Source organism: Microplitis mediator, chromosome 11, assembly GCF_029852145.1.
Source record: "Microplitis mediator isolate UGA2020A chromosome 11, iyMicMedi2.1, whole genome shotgun sequence".
Taxonomy (NCBI): domain Eukaryota; kingdom Metazoa; phylum Arthropoda; class Insecta; order Hymenoptera; family Braconidae; genus Microplitis; species Microplitis mediator.
Window position 1 is genome coordinate 11,018,341 of NC_079979.1, and position 21,973 is coordinate 11,040,313.

General features: G+C 35.8%; 2 protein-coding genes across 2 annotated transcripts in view; both read left to right on the plus strand.

The window, feature by feature from the left end:
* The window catches only part of LOC130676987 (uncharacterized), a 41,361-nt gene extending 24,088 nt beyond the window's left edge, over window positions 1–17,273 (plus strand). Inside the window, exons 3-7 of the mRNA XM_057483503.1 lie at window positions 944–1,070; window positions 1,152–1,291; window positions 13,855–14,543; window positions 16,004–16,338; window positions 16,687–17,273. Of these exons, the coding sequence (XP_057339486.1) occupies window positions 944–1,070; window positions 1,152–1,291; window positions 13,855–14,543; window positions 16,004–16,338; window positions 16,687–17,273 (1,878 nt within the window). The remainder of the gene's footprint in view (window positions 1–943; window positions 1,071–1,151; window positions 1,292–13,854; window positions 14,544–16,003; window positions 16,339–16,686) is intronic.
* A 155-nt stretch (window positions 17,274–17,428) lies between these two features.
* Window positions 17,429–19,282, plus strand: LOC130676988 (uncharacterized). Its single transcript, XM_057483504.1, has one exon. The coding sequence runs from the start codon at window positions 17,429–17,431 to the stop codon at window positions 19,280–19,282; it is 1,854 nt and encodes a 617-aa protein (XP_057339487.1).
* Window positions 19,283–21,973: the final 2,691 nt, after the last annotated feature.

A 21,973-nucleotide genomic window follows, 5' to 3' on the forward strand; every position in this document is an offset into this window, starting at 1 on the left:
TCGTTTAGTTGAAAGAATTTTTCCGCGGTCCGTAGGCTCTTCAGAAAAAAAAAAAAATTTAGAAATTTTTTGGCTCGCGGTATTTCTCATGTTTGCGCAATAATCGAAGCTTTTAAAAAATTTTGAAAAAAATACACCTAAACTAGAGATTTCAAGCTATGAAATGCTTTTTTTAAATTTTCGATACGATTTTTTTTCACCAAGTTACAGCCTTCCAAAAATCACTAAAAAATTTATAAAATTTTTCTGCTCCTTTAATTTTTTGCATTAGTGTATGATTATATATAATTAGACCTGGCCAATTTTCAGATCTAATTATATATAACGTATTGTATATAATCATATATATAATTATATATAATCATATATAACCTATATATAATTATATATAAATTATATATAATTAGACCTGGCCAATTTTTAGATCTAATTATATATAAGGTCTTATATATAATTATATATAATTAGGCAAAATCATTCTTTCCCGGGTGACCATATGTGATTGTTCTATATATGGCCATTTATGAAAATTGGAAATATATTGCCATATATGACTGGATACACCCATAAGTATAACTGAAATAGACCAATAATAATAATGCTTTTTGTAAATGTATACAATAAAATATTTTGGATTTATTAAATATTGAAAATGTGAATTTTTAATAAATGTAATATTTCAAGATACACGTCAAAATAATAATAATCATAAATATATAACTTATATATAAGATTAAATTGAAATAAAACTTTGTTATATACCATTTAATGAATATAAGCCGAAAAAGTTTCACTTCTTCTGCGTGTACACACTTACTGATAAACACACCGGTTTTCTACTGTGTATATCTCAATTTTCGAAAACGCTAATGCTACCTCTATTTAACTCCTACTGGCTCAGTTTTTTTATTATGATTTAATAAAAACAACTATGAATAACTAGATAGCACTCAAAGAAATGGCAAATAAAAATTTTCTTCTTGCAAAATTACCAGCTTGTGAAAAACTTCCCCAGCTTCAAATGTGGATTAAATATCGTGAAGGATTTATAGTATCTCGTATAGAGGAAGGTTAATAAATTCGAAAATCACTTACTGATTTATTTTAACAAAACATTATTCGTTAAATGCTTCTATATTTTAATTTCAAAGATGAGCTTCTTGATGAAATTCAAGATATATGGAATGAACAATCTACTAATATTTCGATAAAAATTATTGCACCGAAGATTAAACTAAATAAACATCAGGACACGTTTAATTATTCTGATATAAATAAACTCAAACGTTATGTAAGTATGGAATAAAAATTTATTCAGTATATTAATGATTTTTTAACTTTCCGCTACGAAATTGAAAATTTTCAATAAAAAAGAGTAGTTATTGGTGTGATGATGCCCGAGTGCATGTATGAGTTTACGTACGTCCGCGTGTATGTAAATATTTTATAACTTTTGAACGGATTAACCGATTTAGATCGTTGATACGGCATTCCAAGGGGGTTATTAATTTTCAAATTCTGTGAGAAATTGAGCTTGATTGGTTTAGTAGGAAACGTACCGACATTTCGTGTTGTTTCAAAAAAGAAATTTTTGAAAAAATATTTTTTTCGGATATCTTTTATCGTGCTTTATGGATTGATTCCAGAATCTAATCAGCTCTAAAACCCTGAAATTCGCATCGAAAGCCGCTTTAACCAACAAAATTGGATCAATTGTTCGAGAGATATCGTTAACGAAAAAATTAAAAAAAATCGGAATTGTTGAACTGATTGACTTGAATTTTTTTAGCGTTAGAGGCTACAAAACTGCATCGAATACCGCATTGGACATGAAAATCGGTTAAATAATTCAAAAAATATCGATGACAGACAATAAATTCAGAAAATAACAATAAACGTAATTTTTTTTAGCTTCCCGCTATGGAAATTGAAAATTTTCAAAAAAAGGGAAGTTGGTTTCGATCCGATTTTCGAAAATGGAGTTTTCATCAGATCTCGACGTTTTGAGATCCTAGGAAGATATTCTGACCATGTCCGGATAGACGTCTGGCCGTGTGTGGGTGAACTTTTTTTGTCCAACGATATCTTTGGAACGAATCAACCAATTTGAACATTCTTGGCGGCAATCGTAGGGGCTCACCAAGACTTAGAACTAAATAGATTTTGGAGTCGATCAGTCGAGTAATTTACAAGTTATACAAAAAATACAAATTAAAAAAAATTTTGTTTTCAAGTTTCTATTGCATAACTCGTGAAATCGTATAACCGATTTGTTTCTAAGTTTAATCAAATCCAAGTCTCAACAAGCTCTTTCGATTGCCGCAGAGCATGTGCAAATCGGTTGATTTGTTATGAAGATATCGTTGGACAAAAATTACTTTTTTTTAGCAAATGTGTATTTCCGGTCCAGCCATCTTTTAAACTCAAAAACACGAAGTATAGATACAAGGAGTCCAAACGGTATAGGATTTTTCACATTATTTGTGTACATAAAAATGAACCCAGATCATAGTTCTTTTTCTTCCACTGGCTGCGCAAGTATTCAGGATGTACCGATATTATTATTATTATTATTACGCGTAAATACGCACTGGCTGATGACCTGGATCTTGAATATAAAAATAAATTAAATTAAATATAAATAAAAAACATTAATCATTCTATTTTAAATAATAATATAAAATTCTTGTTTGTAACTTATACCGTTAATAAATAATATGTTTAACAACCTTGATTAAACAAAACGATTTGTGACGATTAAAACTGTTTTAATCGTTTTAAATCATCATGAATCGTCAATTGATGATTAAAGAGAATTAAAAACGATTAAATTTTAATCGTTTTTAACCTTCATGCAGGACCAGAAATTGCTGTATATTATTTTACGATGAAAGACGATTCATGACGATTAAAAATTTCAAATCGTCATGAATCGTAAAATAATATTGCAATTTCTGGTTCCGCATGAAGATTAAAAACGATTTATGACGATTCGAGATTTTAATCGTCATTAATCGATTATAATCGTAAAATAATGAATCGTCTTTTGACGATTAGAGACGATTAAATGTGAAAAACCATGACGATTATGACGATTAAAGATGATTAATGATGATTAAATTTTTAATCGTTTTTATTGTCACAAATCGTTTTGTTTAATCAGGGAATAAGTTAATTTTTCTCCTCTTCGGGCGAAAAGCGTCAACTTTACTCCCGCTGTGCGAAGCGAAGTTTCCGCTTTCCGCCTCTGTCGGGGAGAAAAATAGTATTGGCACCTTGGATAGTAAATAAGAAAGCCTCAGATCACATGTTTGTTGACATTACATGAGATCAATTACATGAGACAATTACATGAGATCTGAGACATTTCTTACTTTACTGCCCGAGGTGTAAAATATACTATTTTTTCATTAAGTATGTTTATCGTGATACTGTAATAAATAGCTATTTGACAAGTTTTACAAATATTTTTGCTAGTAAATTTTAATAGACACAAATTTTAATACTTTTACATGGAAATATTAAAAATAAACTATAAATTCAACTCTTTCGAATTTTTATTAGCATTAATCTATTTTTTTAAACAACGAAATGGTTTGGTGCCTACTAATTTTTGTATTATTATTTATTAATATCAGATGTTTTTAACTTTGCAGATTATCTTTTAAACTTCTCGATATTGTTGGGTTGGAAACGCTTCAACTGGTAGAGCGCTCGGCGTGATACCGAATTGGTCTGGGTTCGATTCCCAGTTCGGGCTATCCATATTTTTCTCAATTTATCTATAAATTGTCTTATTGAGAGGTTTGCATGTTTAGATATCCACTATATTTAAATGGTGCATTACCGAACGATGGACGGTGTGGCTCAATAAGTTATAGATCAAATTGAACGGAATATAGTATAGTGCCGGATAGCTCAAATGGTAGAGCACTCGGCGCGATACCGAATTGGTCTGGGTTCGATTCCCAGTTCGGGCTATCTATATTTTTCTCAATTTATCTATAAATTGTCTTATTGAGAGGTTTGCATGTTTAGATATCCACTATATTTAAATGGTGCATTACCGAACGATGGACGGTGTGGCTCAATAAGTTATAGATCAAATTGAACGGAATATAGTATAGTGCCGGATAGCTCAAATGGTAGAGCACTCGACGCGATACCGAATTGGTCTGGGTTCGATTCCCAGTTCGGGCTATCTATATTTTTCTCAATTTATCTATAAATTGTCTTATTGAGAGGTTTGCATGTTTAGGTTTCCACTATATTTAAATGGTGTATTACCGTACGATGGACGGTGTGGCTCAATAAGTTATAGATCAAATTGAACGGAATATAGTATAGGGCCGGATAGCTCAACTGGTAGAGCACTCGGCGCGATACCGAATTGGTCTGGGTTCGATTTCCAGTTCGGGCTATCTATATTTTTCTCAATTAATCTATAAATTGTCTTATTGAGAAGGTTATTTGCATGTTTGCATGTTTAGGTTTCCACTATATTTAAATTATTATTTCGACGTGACTCCCATCCCTCCGTAAGAGGTTCCGGATTGCACTTTTCTATTTTCCATAAGAATAACATGGAAAAAATTATTTTTGCGTCTTCTGATTTTTATAAGTACTTACCGATGCGTCATAGGAATAATTGGCAGGCATAGTTTTGTAAAATAAATAGTCTTCTGATCGATTTTAAGAGCTTGACATTAAAATGAAAATAACTAGAAAACATTGCGGAGTTCGAAAAAACTTTATTGAAAATAACTTCTAGGAAATACAATTGTCTACAAAAACGGTCCCATGGTATTTTGTAACAGGTCTGATAGTTTCGCCGCACAAGTAAAAAGATCTAAAAATTTAATATGAATTCGACTTCAACTTCAAATAACTTTTGAACAAATAGTTTTATCAAAAAATGATAAGAAACTTTTTTTGTAGAGCATTTAATTACCTGATACAATATGCCTACCAATTATTCCTATGACGCATCGTCAGCTACTTATAAAAATCAGAAGACGCAAAAAGTATTTTTTCCATGTTATTCTCATGGAAAACAGAAAAGTGCGACGAGAAACCTCTTAATGTTAACATAAAGAGCTCTAATTTTCACAGGCGTCTTTTTTTATCGAAATGAAACTTTTGAACCTGTTTCGGAGAAAAAAATCGGTCTATCGGTTAACCCTGCGGATCAGCCCCAAAACTTCCGCTCAACGAGCTCGAAAACATTATTGTGAATACATTTTCGAGCTCTTCGAGCTCGAAAATACGTTTGTATGCCATTGTTTTAAAAAAAACCATTTTTTAACAATTCTTTCTCCCACGATATCTCGCGAACGAATTAACCGATTTTGATGGTTGAGGCGGCGATCGACGCGTTTTATTAAATTCTAGAGCTGATTAGATTTTGAAATCGAATGATTCAATTTTTTTGTAGATATTCGAAAAAAAAACGTTTTTCACTATTTTTTTTCATCAACAATATCTCGTAAACAAATTGACCGATTAAGACGGCTGAGGCGGCAATCGATGTGTTTTATCAAGTTCTAAAGCTGATCAAATTTTGAAATTGATTTATTGAGTCGTTTTTGAGAAATTTCAAAAAAACCAAAAAAAAAATTTTTTTTTAATTCTTTCGTCAACGGTTTCTCTTGAACGAATGAACCGATTTTGATGGTTGAGGTAGCATTTGACGCGGCTTATAAAGTTTTAGAGCTGATTAGATTTTGGAATCAATCCATTTAGCAAATTAAAAGTTATCTAAATAAAACATTTTTGAAAAAATTTTATTTTAGAAATATCTCTGAACTCACCCTTTCTTAAGTATGATAAAAAAAAAATTCTGGTAAAGTTTGAGCTCTTAATATTAATATTAAGAGGTGGCGCTTCGTGATTTTTGATTTCCCATTTAAATAACATGGAAAAAAAAAATTTTTTAGTTTGGAATTTTTTACCTCGGCAATGGCTCATTGTACGAATAAGCTCAGCATATATTTTTGTAGGGAATTCAACGCTCTACAAAAAAAGTCTCTTATCATTTTTAGATAAATCCATCTTTTCAAAAGTTACTAGAGCTCGAAGTAAAGTTAGAATAAATTTTTTATTTTTATTTGCATTTTCGGGTTACAAACCGGACCTCTGTCCTGTAAATACATATTGTAAAATGAGCGAGTGCTCTGTGGGATTCTGGTGTAGGTGTGGTTAATTCAATAACTAACAATTAACACAAAAATTACAGATAATAGAATAGATCTTTATTTAACAATATGTACACTGAATAACTGTAAGAAAAATACTTAAGAGCGAATGCAACTACATAGATAAGCGATAGCGAATGCGACAAGTAAAGCGGTTAAAAACGCGTGGTGGTTAGTAAGACTGCCCGATGTAGATTGATTATTAAGACGGCGTCTTCTTCCTTCGTGGCTGCTCGGTGGTGACGTGGCAGCATGGCTGCAGTAACGAATTTTCCCATTGGCTTAAAAGCGCGCCAACAGGAAATAGTTAGCCGCCAATTTCTCTGATTGGCTGGCTGGTAGCGGGTTCTCATGCCACCGTAGCACGGTCATGAGCAAGAAATTGTAGGTGTCGGGCCCAAATAGCGAGTGACCCGGCACTATACTGACACTCAAGTCCCATGGTCAAAAGAGAAAAAGAAACTTTTCAAAAGAAAAAACTCTTTTGCATCCAGCATGCTTCCTCTCCCTCTCACTCACTCCTTGACCTCCGTTTTCGCTGCTCCTTTTCTACCTACCCCCCTCTCCACTCTCGATTTCTCTAACTCTATTAACCAATTTTCCCCTTGTCCATCTTCTCCCAACACCTCCTTCCTCATCTCCTGCCATCCTTTTGTCACCCCAAACCCTGAACAGACCTCCCATACATGTTCCCACGTTTCCTGCTCTAGACCACAAATCCTACATATCTATTTCTTCTTCTTCTCCCAGTACATTCCCCCATTCATCCCATCCCCTAGCCTATACTTCGCTAATCTTCTCCACCTCTCCTCATTCCAACCCTTCTTCAGATATCCCGGCACCCCTACCCCTTTTATACACTTATATTCTCGGTTTCCCTTCGCTTCCCTTATCTTCTCCCACCTTTCCTCCCACTCCTTTTTTCTATCCTCCACCATTATCATTTCCTCCCTTATTTCCCCCCTTTCCCACTTCCTCTCTACCTCCACCATATCCCACCCTCTTGTCTCATAATATTATCTTCTTTCCACCCCCCTTTCCACCCCCCTTTCCACCCCCCTACTCCTTTTCCCGCTCTTATTCTTTTTCTCATTTCTAACCTACATCTCCTCGCCAAAACTCCACCCTTTCCTTCTTCTATTCTTTTCTCACACCCCCACGCCCTCATCCCCGCTCTTACAGCTAGCTCATCTCTACTTAATTCCTCTCTAACAATATAACCCGGCACTCTCCTTGTAATCCCTAACACCCACCTTAGAAACCTTTCCTGTAACCTCTCCACCTCCTCTCTTTTCTTCCATCCCCATACCTCTACTCCGTGGCTCACCACCAACCATACTAATTTATCGAACAACCAAACCCTTCTACACCAGTCATTTCCCAATTTTCTTTTCCCTATCCCCCATACCTGCCCTAACACACTCGCTCCTTTTTTTACTCTCTCTCTCACGTGCTCCTCCTGGTCCCCATTCACTTTAACTACATACCCTAGGTACACATACTTTCTCACTTCCTCTATCTCTTCCCCCATCCATCTCCACTTTACCTTTCTATACCTTCCCCCACCCAGTAAAGTTAGAATAAATTTCGAGATCTTTTTACTTTTTCGGCTAAATTATCGGACCTTTCATCAAACATCATTTGAACTTTTTTGTGGACTGTAAAATATCAACTTAAAAACTACATTAAATATTTATTTTCTGGATCGGGATGGTGAAAGAAATAATAATTCACTAATTTGGTGTATTGTCCATATTTAATAAAAATAATCACAGATAATAGCATAGAGTACAAGAGTCGATCACAAATTTTATTAGAGCACTTATTAAACATTATTTGATTGCGTTTGAGTTTAATTGAGTTAACATAAATTGCATGGCACCGTACATATGAAATATTATATACATTATATATAGAGCGCAGTTGAATTGAATATTGAGTTTTTTCGAGTTTAAATGAGTATGAGTTTTTATAATTTTACACGGCACCATACACGTGAATTAATAAATTACATAGAGCGCAGTAATGAATAAATTATTGACAATTAATAATTTACAAATATCACAAATATTTCGAGTATGAATTTAAGTCACAGATAATTTCAACACGCGACATATAGAGTATGAGTAAGAACCGAGTATAAACTAATAGATGCGTAGCGAGCCGAGTCAGCACGTATAATAATCACTTTGCAGTCACAAATAAAATTTGATATTGATTTTAGAGATTAAGTATGACTGGATGACTGAATGATGACATCAGTCACACCAGTTGACATCATGTACGAGTAAATAATTGAGCGATGAGTAATAAAGTAAATTGTAAATTGAAATAATTATTTGTGGCTGCAAAGTCACGTGATGGCGAGTATATATATAGATATAGCCGGCAGGTTATTTTGACACGCGGTCAACACAAAAAATGATCACAGATTTTATGAATTAAATTGAGAATATAATTAAAAAATATAGATAATAAACAATACCTGATGAATTAGCGAGTGATTCAAATTGATATAATCAATGAAGCAGCGTAATTTGCACGATGTAATTAACTTGTATAAATACTAATAGCACGTGGTGTTCTATAGCAGGTGTTGTAGAATAATGCCAGTTGCCGCGTAGCTGGCTGTCGAGTCGAAATTCCGAGCATCAGAGGGCGCGTCGATAGCAGCACCTCTGGTATAGTAGAGCGAACATTTGAAATTTACGCAACATGTGGCCAATTTTATTTCCTACAAATTATTGTTGATAAATTTTTTTTTAATTCTGCATTGTTTTCTAGTTATTTCTATTTTAATGCCAAGCTCCTATAAAAATAGTATTCTGATCGATTTTAAGAGCTTGGCATTAAAATAGAAATAACTAGAAAACAATGTAGAACTTGAAAAAAATTTATCAATGATAATTTGTAGGAAATAAAACTGTCAACAAAAAAGTTCAAATGACATTTTATGATAAGTCCGATAGTTTAGCCGAAAAAGTAAGAAGATCTCGAAATTTATTCTAACTTTACTTCGAGCTCCAAAAACTTTTGAACAGATGGATTTATCGAAAAATGATGAGAGACTTTTTTTGTAGAGCGTTGAATCCCCTACAAAAATATATGCTGAGCTTATTCGTACAATGAGCCATTGCCGAGGTAAAAAATTCTAAACTACAAAAATTTTTTTTTTCCATGTTATTTAAATGGGAAATCAAAAATCACGAAGCGCCATCTCTTAATATTAATATTAAGAGCTCAAATTTTACCAGAATTTTTTTTTTATCATACTTAACGATATTTTCACGGTAACGAAAGAAAAAAAAATTAGTTCTTTTTTTTGGCACACCCTAATATATATATATATATATATATATATATATATATATATATATATATATATATATATATATATAGATATATATATAAATATTGTAACATGAGGAAAATTCGACATCGACCCGTGGTTTTAAATTATTTGAAATAATAAATAATTATCCGGTGAGCGAATTCTAGTGACATCTAGAATCGAAAATTTCGACTTCGACCGAGCAAGCGATCCAACGCATGGATTGTCACAGAGATCCGGCATAGACGCCGTACTGAACGGCCACGTTTTTTTTTTTATTTGAACAATTCGACTCTGAACAATTCTCGATTCCGACGTATGAACGATTTGAATTACGGCATGTAAGATCAATCCGAGTTTGATCAACGAACAATAATTCGCGACAATTGAGTACGACCGACAATAACCGAGATCGTGAACAAGTGAACAAGCCGAAGCATCGGCGCGAATCTGAACAAAGTGTACGAGTGCAATAATTAATAAATAAGTGCAGTGCGTACGTACTAATAATTATTTGATCGTGTAATTTAACGCGTTACCGAAATAAAATATTACTTTATATTTTATTTTATTTCGTTCGAGCAATTCTGAGAACTACGGATTATCTGTGTCTCATTCGCAACAGCAGTCTTGTCGCCTCGCCGTGTAAGAATACTCTGACGTCACTCGTCAAGTATTTCGTTAATACGAACGCTGTATGTGTGTCTCCGGACAATAAAATTATTTTATTTTAATTTCGTCAACGGACTATGTTTTTTTGAGCAATGAACTGATTTGTTTTCCGATCAACTACGATCAATTTTGTTTTGTTTATATCGAGTCAAGCCGACAACGGCATTTATTTGTTTTGTTTTGTAAACCGATTAATTTCGATTTGTGATACCGATCAACGATTTTGTGTAATTAAAATACGACTGATTATTTGTTTAATTCTGATCAATTATTTATCGTAATCTTAAGTGCCTGACCTTTCCCCGATTCGCCACCCTGAGCCGATTTTGATAATTGTTTTTTTGGTGATTATAAAATCACCTGGCGCCCAACTAATAATTTTGAACAAGGTTGCCAAAAATCGTAAGTGTATTCGGACTTCACTCCGGTAGATCCCCGGTGGTAAAAAACCCGTTACAATATATATATATTGTAACATGAGAAAAATTTGACATCGACCCGAGGTTTTAAATTATTTGAATATAATAAATAATTACCCGGTGAGCAACTTTTGGTGACATCTATGATCACCACTCCGACTTCGACCGAGCAATCGATCCAACTCTTGGATTGAAACAAGAGATCCTGGATAGACGCCGAACGGAACGGCCACGTTTTTTTTATTTGAACAAAGCAACTCCGAATATTTTCGATCCCGATTTGAACAACGCAATTTACGACTAAAACGACCAATCTAAGTTTGATCAACGAACAATTACTCGCGACAAATAATTTCGACCGACAATAATCGATTTCGTGAACAAGTGACCAAGCCGAAGCCTCGGCGCTAAAACTGAACAAAGTGTGTAACCGATCTGTTAATAAATAAGTGAACCGCGTTTGTGTAATAATTAATAAAATTAATTAATTACGCGTAATAATTTATGATAGTGCAATTTAACGTGTTACCGAAATAAAATATTATTTTGTATTTTATTTTATTTCGTTCGAGCCATTCTGAGAATCACGGATTATCCGTGTCTCATTCGCAACAGAGGTCTAATTGCCTCACCGTGTAAGAATACCCTGACGTCACCCGTCAAGTATTTCGTTAATACGTACGCTGTATGTGTGTCTCCGGACAATAAAATAAATAAGTTTAGTTTGTTTCGTCAATGACTGTTTTCTTCGAGTAACGAACTGATTTTGTGTTTTGATCAATAACGACCTCTACGAGCAATTTGTGTTTTTTAACTTCCCGCTAAGAAAATTGTAAATTTTCAAAAATTCGGGAAGTTATTGGTTTCGGTCCGATTTACGGAAATCGAATTTCCATCGGATGTCGACGTTTTGAGGTCCTAGGAAGCTATTCTGACTAATTTCAAGATGATGTCCGAGTGTATGTATGTATGTATGTACGTACGTACGTGTGTAAATACCTGTATCTTTTGAACGGATGAACCGATTTTGAACTTCAAGGTGTCATTCGACGCGGCTTGTCAATATCTTAAAGTCGTGAGAAATTGAGCTTGATCGGTAGGGCTTGTTCAGGGATATTTCAAAAATAAAATTTTTTCAAAAATGTTTTTTTTGGATAACTTTTAATGTGCTCGATGGATTGATTCCAAAATCGACTGGGCTCAAGAGCTTCATAAGCCACGTTAAATGCCACCTCAACCATCAAAATCGGTTCATTCGTTCAAGAGAAACCGTTGTCGAAAGAATTAAAAAATAAAAATTTTTTTATTTTTTCTGACATATCTCAAAATCAACTCGATAAATCGAATTCAAAATTTGATCAGCTTTAGAACTTGATAAAACGAGTCGATTGCCACCTCAACCGTCTCAATCGGTTTATTCGTTTGAGAGATATCGTTGGAGAAAAAATGGTGACAAATGTTTTTTTTCGAAAACCATCAGCATACAAACGTTTTTTCGAGCTCGAAAATGTATTCACAATAATGTTTTCGAGGTTCTTGAGCTCGAAAACAGCGGGAAGTTTTGGGGCTAGCCCGCAGGGTCAACTGACAGACAGATTTTTTTGTTTATATCGAGTCAAGCCGACAACGGCAATTTATATTTTTTTTTTAAACCGATGATTTGATTTGTGATACACGGAAAAATGAAAACAGAAATAATTGCTGTTCGAACGAGCATTTATGACATTTTCAAATAGTAACGCAGCGCTTCACAAACAAAACTGTAAGAGTTACAGTTTGGCGCCGCGCAGCAAGTTTGACATTTTAAGTGCGAAATATTACAGTTTGAAAATGTATTAAGTTTACTTTCTCACACTGTAATATTTGATGAAAATTATCAAAGTATCATTCGATATGCTTTAAAACTTACAGTTTTTCTCAGTAAGTTTTACGTTAAAATTTTTAAAACTTGTTTCTCAAAATAACGATTTTGCCACTATAAACTGCAAATTTTACATTTTCAGTAGGTAATAATTGTGTTTATTCGTTTCAATAACCTACTTTAAATAGTGATAGAATCCACTGAGAAATGTAAATTTTTTTTTTTTTATTTTATCTAAAACTGTTGCGTAATCACAACTACATTCAAATTCGAATGTAGTTGCACTTCCGGCAAATCGAGGCAGCACCTACTGAGGCCTAGTGTCTAGCAATTCAAACTTGACTAGCGCAGTGCGACACATGCGCATCGATTTTTCCTGCCTCGTGTTGAGAAGACCGACGTCATTATCTATCTTGCGTTCATATAATTTCAAGTTACACCATGTGTTTTATATAATCTATTAAATTTGCACTCATCTCGAGTAAATAAATAAAAGTAATTAATCAAAAGCAATAAGTAATCAGTAAGCTTTATAAAAATAAAATTATTTTTATCATTGCGAGCACCAGAGCTCATAAAATAAATAATAAAAAACATCAAGAAATCCAGTGTTCTACAATCTGTTCCTGAGGAGGTTATTTCGACGGAAAATCGTACAGGTGCTTAATTTCTACTTTATAAATTAATTCAAGCGTTCATCAAAATAAAGGACTCAGTTTTATTATTATTTGATTATCATTATGCTCAATTTTTTAATTACATTAAAAGTTATTTTTCGCTCAGTAGCCTCTGCAATCATGCTACCACGTGTTTAACAAATAAATTCGAATCAGTGTAATTTATTATGAGCTCATTAAATTCAATTCAATTAAGTGATCATTATTATTAAAACTCAATAACTAAATTATTTATGTATTCAGTGCTATTAAAAATAGTAATTTACGTGTTCAATAATTTACTTCGCTCAGTAACCTCTTACATCATGTTACTTATTATCATGACATTTTTGCAATCAAATCAGTGTTCAACCAAACTCAAATTTATTACTCCAATTATTCAAATTAATTACTCGCGCTCAATTTTAAAATTTGCATTCATTTAATTACGTATCCATGAGCTCAGACAATTAACAGTATTGACAAGTTAAATCAACGATTTAATTTTGTAACCCAGTGATATTTTGTGCTGTGACAAATAAAAATATTATTATATTTTTAAATATGCGTATTTTTTCAACATCCTAACCACCAACCAGTCGTGGCATGCATTTATTTTATTATTATTACAACATTTTATGGTCCTTCGAGCCGGATGGTTGGTTGGTTGTGTCGGTAGCACCATCATTGGGCAGCTGTACTCATATAACCCCATTTACAGGTCAAGGAGCTCACTATGGGGGATGAAGAGAAGGATCTTCTAACGGACCCGCAGCACTCAGAGGTCCCTGAAGGTACCCCCACGGACCAACACCTCTATCTAGTGATCAACGTCGGCGACACTCAAGTCCTCAGCGACTCAAGCGCCACCGAGACTGGGATCCACGGCGAAGGAGACCAGTCTAAGCAAAAACTCAAGCGCACTCCCAGGAAATCGACGATTTCCCCAGCACTTGAGCTGAAAGTCATCAGCCAGCACTCACGCCTCAGAGCCTCCTCAGACTGGGAAGCTCTGGCGGCTACACTCACCGTTGCCGACGGCTTATCTCAACTCAAGTCTCGACTTGAGTTACTCGAGGGTGAATGGCACCAGTTCAACCTCACTCACGACTCACTAGCACTCGCCTGCACCAAGGAGTTCTTGGAGAGCTCATATGTCAAGGATGGAGTATACGATTTGGTGTATCGGTCGTATATCAACGCCAAGGGCAAACTCATCGCACTCATCAATTCAATACCAGTTCCAGCTGTTGCTCCAGCTGTAATACACTCAACCCGGTCTCCAACTCATTTGCCAGCACTCGCAATTCCCAAGTTCGATGAGCGTTACGAAAACTGGCCGGAATTCAGGGACTCATTCACCTCAATGGTGATAAATGCTCAAGAACTTGCTCCAGTTCAACGTGTTTAGTACCTGAAGAGCTGTCTGCAAGGACAAGCTGCACTCAGCCTCGCCAGTGTACAAATGTGCGACGACCAATTTGTACCTGCGTGGAATCAGCTCCAGGAGAGATATGACAACCCTCGCCTACTCATCGGTGCTCAATTGGACAAGCTCTTGAACATGCATGCACTCACTTCACGCTCATCTGAGCAGCTCAATTACCTTCTGACTACCGTTTCAGAGGTAGTCAACGCACTCAACACACTCGGGGTACAATTGAACTCAGATATGAATCCGCTGCTTACGCAGTTGATCATATCTAAACTGGACTTACACAACCGGGAGCTCTGGGAGAACAAAATGGGTGCTTCCACTGAATACTAGGGCTGTACAATTTAGCCGGTCAAGCCGGTTAAAAAAGTTAACCTGGCTAATTAGCTGGCTGGCTGCTCAGCTTAGCCGGTTAACCGAAATTAGCTAGGCTAATTATCTAAAGGGTAAACCGGCTAATCGGCTAATTTTATATTTTATGGAATATCCATGTTTTCAAGTATTGATAGGCATAATTCGACTGAAAATGAATTTATTACGTAGTATTTAAAATTAATAACAGCAATTCACATTTATGAAAGTTTTTTAATCTAGTTTTTTTATCATATCTCTATTTTGGTATAAAAAAATTAGTACATTAGCAGTTTCTGGTGACAGACAGCTTCTTTTGGCAGAAATTATATTGCCTGCCGTTGAAATAACCCGCTCGGAAAGTGTACTGGAAGGAGGAATGCCTAAAAATTTTCTGGCAAAATTTGCCAGGATCGGAAATTTGTTCCGCTTGGAATTCCACCAAAGTAGTGGATTGTCTGCCTTTGGAATTGTAGGCTCTCGGTCAAATTTTATCATTTCTTTCTCAATAGCACTTTGGCCTTCAAGACTTGCCATTCTCTGCAGATTTCCAGACAACCCGCGTACAGGATCAAAAAGATAATTTAAATCTCTCTCTCTCTGATTTTTACTCAAATCGGGTTCATTTACTGTAATAAGAGAATTATAGTAAATGAACCTGATTTGAGTAAAAATCAAAGGGAGAGAGATTTAAATTATCTTATTGATCCTGTACGCGGGTTGTCTGGAAATCTGCAAAGAATTTCTGCCAAAAGAAGCTGTCTGTCACCAGAAACTGCTAATGTACTAATTTTTTTATACCAAAATAGAGATATGATAGAAAAACTAGATTAAAAAACTTTCATAAATTCAAATCGTTGTTATTAATATTAAATACTACGTAATAAATTCATTTTCAGTCGAATTATGCCTAGCAATACTTGAAAACATAGATATTTCATAAAATATAAAATTAGCCGATTAGCCGGTTTAACCTTTGGCTAATTAGCCAAGCTAATTTCGGTTAACCGGCTAAGCCAAGCAGTCAGCCAGCTAATTAGCCAGGTTAACTTCTTTAGCCGGCTTAACCGGCTAAATTCTACAGCTCTACTGAATACCCATCACTCAAAGCGCTCAATGACTTTTTAGTCAGTCGTGCTCGTGCTCAAGAACGGGTGGAACAGGCATCAAAATCACCACGTTCATCTGGTAAACCAGCGTCATACTCTGCTGCTGCTGTTTCCAACTCGCACTCATCTGAAACTAAAGCTCCAGCCACGAACTCATCTGCTGCACTCAAGAAGCCTCCCAAGAAGGTATTCCCTCCTGCACAATATCCCTGTGATTTGTGCAAAGGAGATCACTTTATCGTGAGATGCACTCAATTCTTGGGACTCACAAAGGCTCAACGCACTCAAGTCGTTGTGGAGAAGCGACTGTGTGAAAATTGTTTTGGCCATCATCTACCGGATGCGTGCAATTCAAACTTTACATGCAGGGTGTGTGAACAAAAACACCACACCATGATACACCCGGGACTCAAAAGCACTCACAAACCATCTAGCTTAGCCGCTAAAAGCACTCAATAAAGACGTCTGCTTCCACATGACGACTCGAGCGACGCTCAACTGAACTCAATTGCACTCAACACGTCTGGTACTCATCTTACCCGCACTCATCGCCCAGCTATCTTACTCGCAACTTGTCTAGTAGACTTGATCACCAAGTTAAGTACTCATCCAGTACGCATATTGCTGGATCCAGGTTCTGAATTATCGTTTGTTTCAGATTCCTTGGTAAATTCACTCAAACTTAAACGCACTCACTCATCTACCCAGATTATTGGTATTGATGTTGCCAATGCTGGTAGAACTAAAGGTCAAGTCGCACTCAAGCTTTCATCTAGGCATTCAAACGACTCAGTCATCATCAGTGCTCATATACTAGGTGGTCTTACTACTCAACTACCATCTGTTGTACTCAACACACTCAACTGGGACCAATACAAACAACTGCAATTGGCAGATCCAGCGTTCATGAGACCAGGACCAATTGATATCATCATTGATGCCAATCATTATGGTCTTATCATTAAAGATGCACTCATTAAAAGGTCTGAAGGCCTGCCAATCGCTCAAGATACCATCTTCGGGTGGATATTACTGGGTCCAGTCACTCAACACACTCATCGACCATCTATTACTTATCATGCTGCTGTCGAGCAGTCAACTCAACAACTTCAAGACCTGCTATCACGCTTCTGGACTCAAGAAGAAATTCCAGTCAGCAAAATCAAGAAACTCAACCCAGATGAGGAGGCGTGTGATCGCATTTTCAACAAACTCATCGACGAGACAGTTCAGGACGATACATAGTCCGACTGCCAATCAAATCGTCACTTCAATAGCTGGGAAATTCGTACTCAGTAGCATACCGCTGTCTTATTCATCTCAAACGTCGTCTAGATCATGATGATCGTTTGAAAGCACTCTATCTTGATTTTCTGAGGGAATACAAAGAACTCTACCACATGGTGAAATCAACCCAATCAACAACAAGTGAACCAGCCTACTATCTCCCTCATCATGGAGTCTTAAGGGAAAGCAGCATCACAACCAAGCTGCGAGTAGTTTTCAACGGTTCAAAAACCACCAGCTCAGGTCTTTCACTCTACGATGTGCTTCACACCGGTCCAAAAGTGCAACTAGACATCTTCGACGTACTCATAGGAATTCGCACTCATAAACTCATCTTCATAACAGATATCACGAAGATATTTAGACAGATTTTGGTCGACGAACGCGATCAATCATTTCAACAAATACTCTGGTTCAACCAACAAGGCCAAATAACTCCATATAAACTCACTACGGTCACCTACGGGACCAGACCAGCTCTATATTTGGCCGTTCGTGCTCTACTTCAATTGGTTGAAGACGAAGGACATCGATTTCCTCTTGCGATCATTCCACTCACCCACGGAAGATATGTTGACAATATACTTGGTGGTGCCGATGACTTGAACTCATTACAACAAGTTGCTGATCAACTTGAAGCACTCTGCAAGGCGGGCGGATTCCCTCTTGCTAAATGGACAAGCAATCATCCAAAATTACAACAACTCAATCATGTGGAAGCGATCAAAAATCACAAATTCGAGGATTCAGACTCCAGCACCAAGATTCTGGGCATGTACTGGTCCTCACACTCAGATCAGTTCTATTTCACATACTCACCACCATGCTCAACTCAAAAATTTACAAAAAGGATCATTTTATCAGAGATTGCTCAAATCTTTGATCCTCTTGGATTTCTCGCACCACTCATCATTCGAGCCAAGGTATTCATGCAGGAGCTTTGGCTCGAAAAGCTCAGCCGGGACACTCCATTGGCAGCCAATCAACGGTATAAGTGGAGAAACTTCAAAAATGAACTCAAACTTATCTCTAAAATCAAAATTCCAAGATGGATCCACTCATCCTCGTGCTCAACCACCGAAATCCATGGATTCTCGGACGCTTCTCAATTGGCAATGGCAGCTGCCGTATTTATCAAAGTCCACACACCTGCTCATGGAGTCAGAGTTACGCTGCTCTGCTCTAAAACCAAGGTAGCTCCGTTAAAACGACTAACGATACCAAGGTTAGAACCCACCGCAGCTCACATGTTGGCAAAACTCACAAAACACTGCCAGAGCACTCTAAATCTCACTCAATCGCCAACATACTTGTGGACGGACTCAACAATTACACTCACGTGGATTAAATCTCATCCGTCTCGCTGGAAGAAGTTTGTTCGGAATAGGGTGTCGCATATTCAAGATCTACTTCCAGATGGCCACTGGAATTTCGTTCCGGGCACACAAAATCCAGCAGACTGCGCAATACGAGGGTTGACACCTACTCAACTCCGTGATCATCAACTATGGTGGACTGGCCCACCATGGTTGCTCAAGAGTTCATCGTCCTGGCCTAAATGTCCATCAATTGATGATACAGGAGCTCAAGCAGAAGAACGACCTGGACTGGCCCTGTTCTCATCGAATTCATCACTGAAATCAAATTGGCCTATCATGGAACGGCCAATACCACTCCTACGCATGTTACGAGCTACTGCAATCTGCTTTAGACTCCGTAACATGATCAAGAAATCACCAAACTCATCACTCAAGGCTCCGATTACTTCTGACGAAGTAATTTTTGCACACAACTTCTGTATCAAAGAAACTCAACGCATTCATTTTTCAAACGAGATCAAGATGCACTCCAAACACGCACCATGGCCTAATGGTCATCCATTTGCTCGATTGGTTGCATTCATTGACACCGACGACATCATTCGAGTAGGTGGACGGTTGGAAAATTCTCCAAATCACTCAACATGATTCCTGAACCAGCACTCATCGATACAAATAGTTCTCGATTGTCTAGATGGCAATTTCTACAACAACGTGTTCAACAGTTCTGGAATCATTGGTCTACAAGTAATCTTCAAAGACAACTGGCAATCACCAAGTGGCAACGTCCAACTCATTAAATTCAAGTTGGGTCACTTGTATTACTCACCGACGAAAGGTTTCCACCAGAGAGGTGGCCTCTCGCTCGTATTATTGCACTCCACCCTGGCAAAGATGGATTGACCAGGGTAACTACGCTCAAAACAGTGAACTCAACACTCACTCGTCTAATTACGAAGCTTGCACTCCTCCCAATTGAACCAGAACCTCAAGAAGATGACTAATAATAATTCAACTGGTTCAATAACATGCTCACCAAAAGATCAAGTACTCAAGAACTCATCAATCATCAACTCTGTTGCTGATGGCGGGCGGAATGTTGCGTAATCACAACTACATTCAAATTTGAATGTAGTTGCACTTCCAGCGAATCGAGGCAGCACCTACTGAGGCCTAGTGTCTAGTAATTCAAACTTGACTAGCGCAGTGCGACGCATGCGCATCGATTTTTCCTGCCTCGTGTTGAGAAGTCCGACGCCATTATCTATCTTGCGTTCATATAATTTCAAGTGACACCACGTGTTTTATGTAATCTATTAAATTTGCACTCATCTCGAGTAAATAAATAAAAGTAATTAATCAAAAGCAATAAGTAATCAGTAAGCTTTATAAAAATAAAATTATTTTTATAATTGCGAGCACCAGAGCTCATAAAATAAATAATAAAAAACATCAAGAAATCCAGTGTTCTACAACCCGTTCCTGAGGAGGTTATTTCGACGGAAAATCGTACAGGTGCTTAATTTCTACTTTATAAATTAATTCAAGTGTTCATCAAAATAAAGGACTCAGTTTTATTATTTATTTGATTATCATTATGCTCAATTTCTTAATTACATTAAAAGTTATTTTTCGCTCAGTAGCCTCTGCAATCATGCTACCACGTGTTTAACAAATAAATTCGAATCAGTGTAATTTATTATGAGCTCATTAAATTCAATTCAATTAAGTGATCATTATTGTTAAAACTCAATAACCAAATTATTGATGTATTCAGTGCTATTAAAAATAGTAATTTACGTGTTCAATAATTTACTTCGCTCAGTAACCTCTGACATCATGTTACTTATTATCATGACATTTTTGCAATCAACTCAGTGTTCAATTAAACTCAACTTAATTATTTTACTTCATTTATTTACTCGAGCTCAATTCAATAATTTGTATTCAATTATTTACGTATTTATGAGCTCAGACAATTAACAGTATTGATAAATTAAATCAACGATTTAATTTTCTAACCCAGTGATATTTTGTGCTGTGACAAATATTGTTATATTTTTAAATATGCGTATTTTTCCACCATCCTAACCACCAACCAGTCCTGGCATGTCTATTTAATTATTATTACAACAGAAACGTAATTTATTGTTTTTTTATTTCGAGAAAATTATTGAAGCAAACATTAATGTTTTATGTTAAAGTCATGATGTATTATAGGAAATACTATCATTCAATCCAAAAAAGTACTTATCGCTCTGTTAAATGGCAGAGGAGTACTTGAACAAAATCGTACTGAATTGTGGAATTTAACAATTCTAGAATATCTTTCTTACCAGGGACACTACAAATGGTAGGCGCGATCTCGTGGCGAGCACCAAACTACTCCCGCTGCTGCTGCCTAGCACCGGTGACTTTCCCCTTCTCCATATCGATTTTTTCTCTCAAGAAATATTTACTCTTGGCTTAAGCAACTTTTGTTATTTTGGTCGGAGAATACAAAAATACTTGCGTGAAAAGAATAGTACTTTTTCCAAGAAATTTTATTTTCTTTAAACAAAAAAATGAAATATTACTACAAAAAAATAATGTATCTTGCTCCAAAAAAAATATCTTTTACTTTAAGATTTATAAACTTTTGAAATAAGTGAAAATTTTTTTGATTTAAGCGTAAAAATATGTTGACGCGAGAAAAAAAATTTTAATTCAAAATAAAAATTTGAAGACCATTGTTTACTTGGTGCTGTTACGAACCCGGCATCCTTCATTCCTTACGCATGTATATATATGTGGGTACACATATATATATGGATCAAAATAAATATACACAATTAGGATAATATATATATGTTAAAATCGGATAAATTTAAACCGAATGAGCATTTAAATAATTGGAAAATAATCTATATATTTTAAATGGAATGAAATATATATTTGAAACTAAATAATGTTTAAATATATATTCCAAATCAAATTAAATATATACAAATTACTGACCAATATACGATTTATAAATTTTTACGTTAAATAATAAATATATATGTATACATATTTATATAAAGTTCGAAATAATTAAAGTTATAGCAAATAAATAAATATTCAAAAGAGTAAATAAGTACACCATCTTGTACGAAAGAGAGCATACGAGTAGGCGAAACATTACATATGAGTGGGCGCGAATACCGTGCTGTAACCTGAGTACCGGGCGGAGTAAAACAATAGAGCAAAGCCCAGATTTACTTAATGAAAACGCCCGCAGCAAGAGTTAACGACCAACTTACTCCTGCTGCTATCCTAATACCAAAAATCAAGAAAAGATCGTTCAGAGGGCTGTAATAC

Bases quoted from the DNA above. Each gene is read 5' to 3' on its own strand.
- LOC130676988 (XM_057483504.1), top strand. From the start codon at position 17,429: ATGGTGAAATCAACCCAATCAACAACAAGTGAACCAGCCTACTATCTC.